Source organism: Centrocercus urophasianus, unplaced genomic scaffold (assembly GCF_019232065.1).
Source record: "Centrocercus urophasianus isolate 14NV4802_14NV808 unplaced genomic scaffold, USGS_Curo_1.0 seq_575, whole genome shotgun sequence".
In the NCBI taxonomy this organism is placed as follows: Eukaryota; Metazoa; Chordata; class Aves; order Galliformes; family Phasianidae; genus Centrocercus; species Centrocercus urophasianus.
Genome location: NW_024885172.1, coordinates 18462 through 19409, shown reverse-complemented (window position 1 = coordinate 19409; position 948 = coordinate 18462). Strand labels below are relative to the sequence as shown.

At 59.7% G+C, this 948-nt stretch overlaps 1 protein-coding gene across 1 annotated transcript in view; it reads left to right on the top strand.

Annotated features, from left to right (window-relative positions):
- Positions 1 to 98: 98 nt before the first annotated feature.
- The window catches only part of LOC122169754 (protein DGCR6), a 6941-nt gene continuing 6091 nt past the window's right edge, over positions 99 to 948 (top strand). Inside the window, exon 1 of the mRNA XM_042836116.1 lies at positions 99 to 260. Within this exon, the coding sequence (XP_042692050.1) occupies positions 145 to 260 (116 nt within the window). The 5' untranslated portion in view covers positions 99 to 144. The remainder of the gene's footprint in view (positions 261 to 948) is intronic.

Here is a 948-nt window from a genome sequence, read left to right as displayed (position 1 = left end):
TTACAGCCCGCACCGCCCCCTACATCCCGCACCGCCCCTTACAGCCCTCACCGCCCCCCGTCCGGCCCCGCAGCCCGGGGAGGCTCCGCCCTCACCGCCGCCTGCGCCTGCGCCGGGCCCGGGCGTTGTGTTGGGCCCGGTGGGATGGAACGGTTCGGTGGTTCTGGATACGAAGCGGCGACGGCGGAGCTGTCTCGGCAGCAGGAGCGGCATTACCGGCTGCTGTCAGAGCTGCAGGAGCTGGTGAAAGCGCTGCCCAGGTACGAGGGGTGGAGGGGAGCGGGGAGGTGTCCGTTGGCTCGGGGTCCGTTGGCTCGGGGTCCGGGCTGCAGCTCAAAGCCTGGGCCCCAACCCTGAACCCGGCTCCGTTTCCGAGCCCTAACTCCAAACCCTGACCCCAGCCTCAAATGCTAAACTTGACTCCAGCTCTGAACTCCAATCCCAACTCCGAACCCTGATTCTGAACCCTAAACCTGACCTCGGTTTCAAACCACAACTCCGAATCCCAATCTTAATCCCAGCCACAACTCTGAACCCCGATCCCAACTCCAAACCTTGATCCAAACCCCAATTCTGAGTTCCATCCCTAACTCCGTACCCTGACCCTGAACCTCAATCCTGACCTCAGTTCCAAACCCCAACTCTGAACCCCAATTCCCAATCCTAATCTCAGCCCCAACTCGAAATCCCAACTCCAAACTTTGACCCAAACCCCAATTCTGAACTCCAACCCTAACTGCAAACCCTCATCCTGTACCCCAGTTCCTGACCTCAGCTCCAAACCCCAACTCCGAACCTCAGTCTTAATCCCAGCCACAACTCTGAACCCCGACCCCACTCCAAGCCTTGATCCAAACCCCAGTTCTGAGCTCCAGCCCTAACTCCATACCCTGACCCTGAACCTGAACCTCAATCCTGACCTCAGTTCCAAACCCCAACTCTGAACCC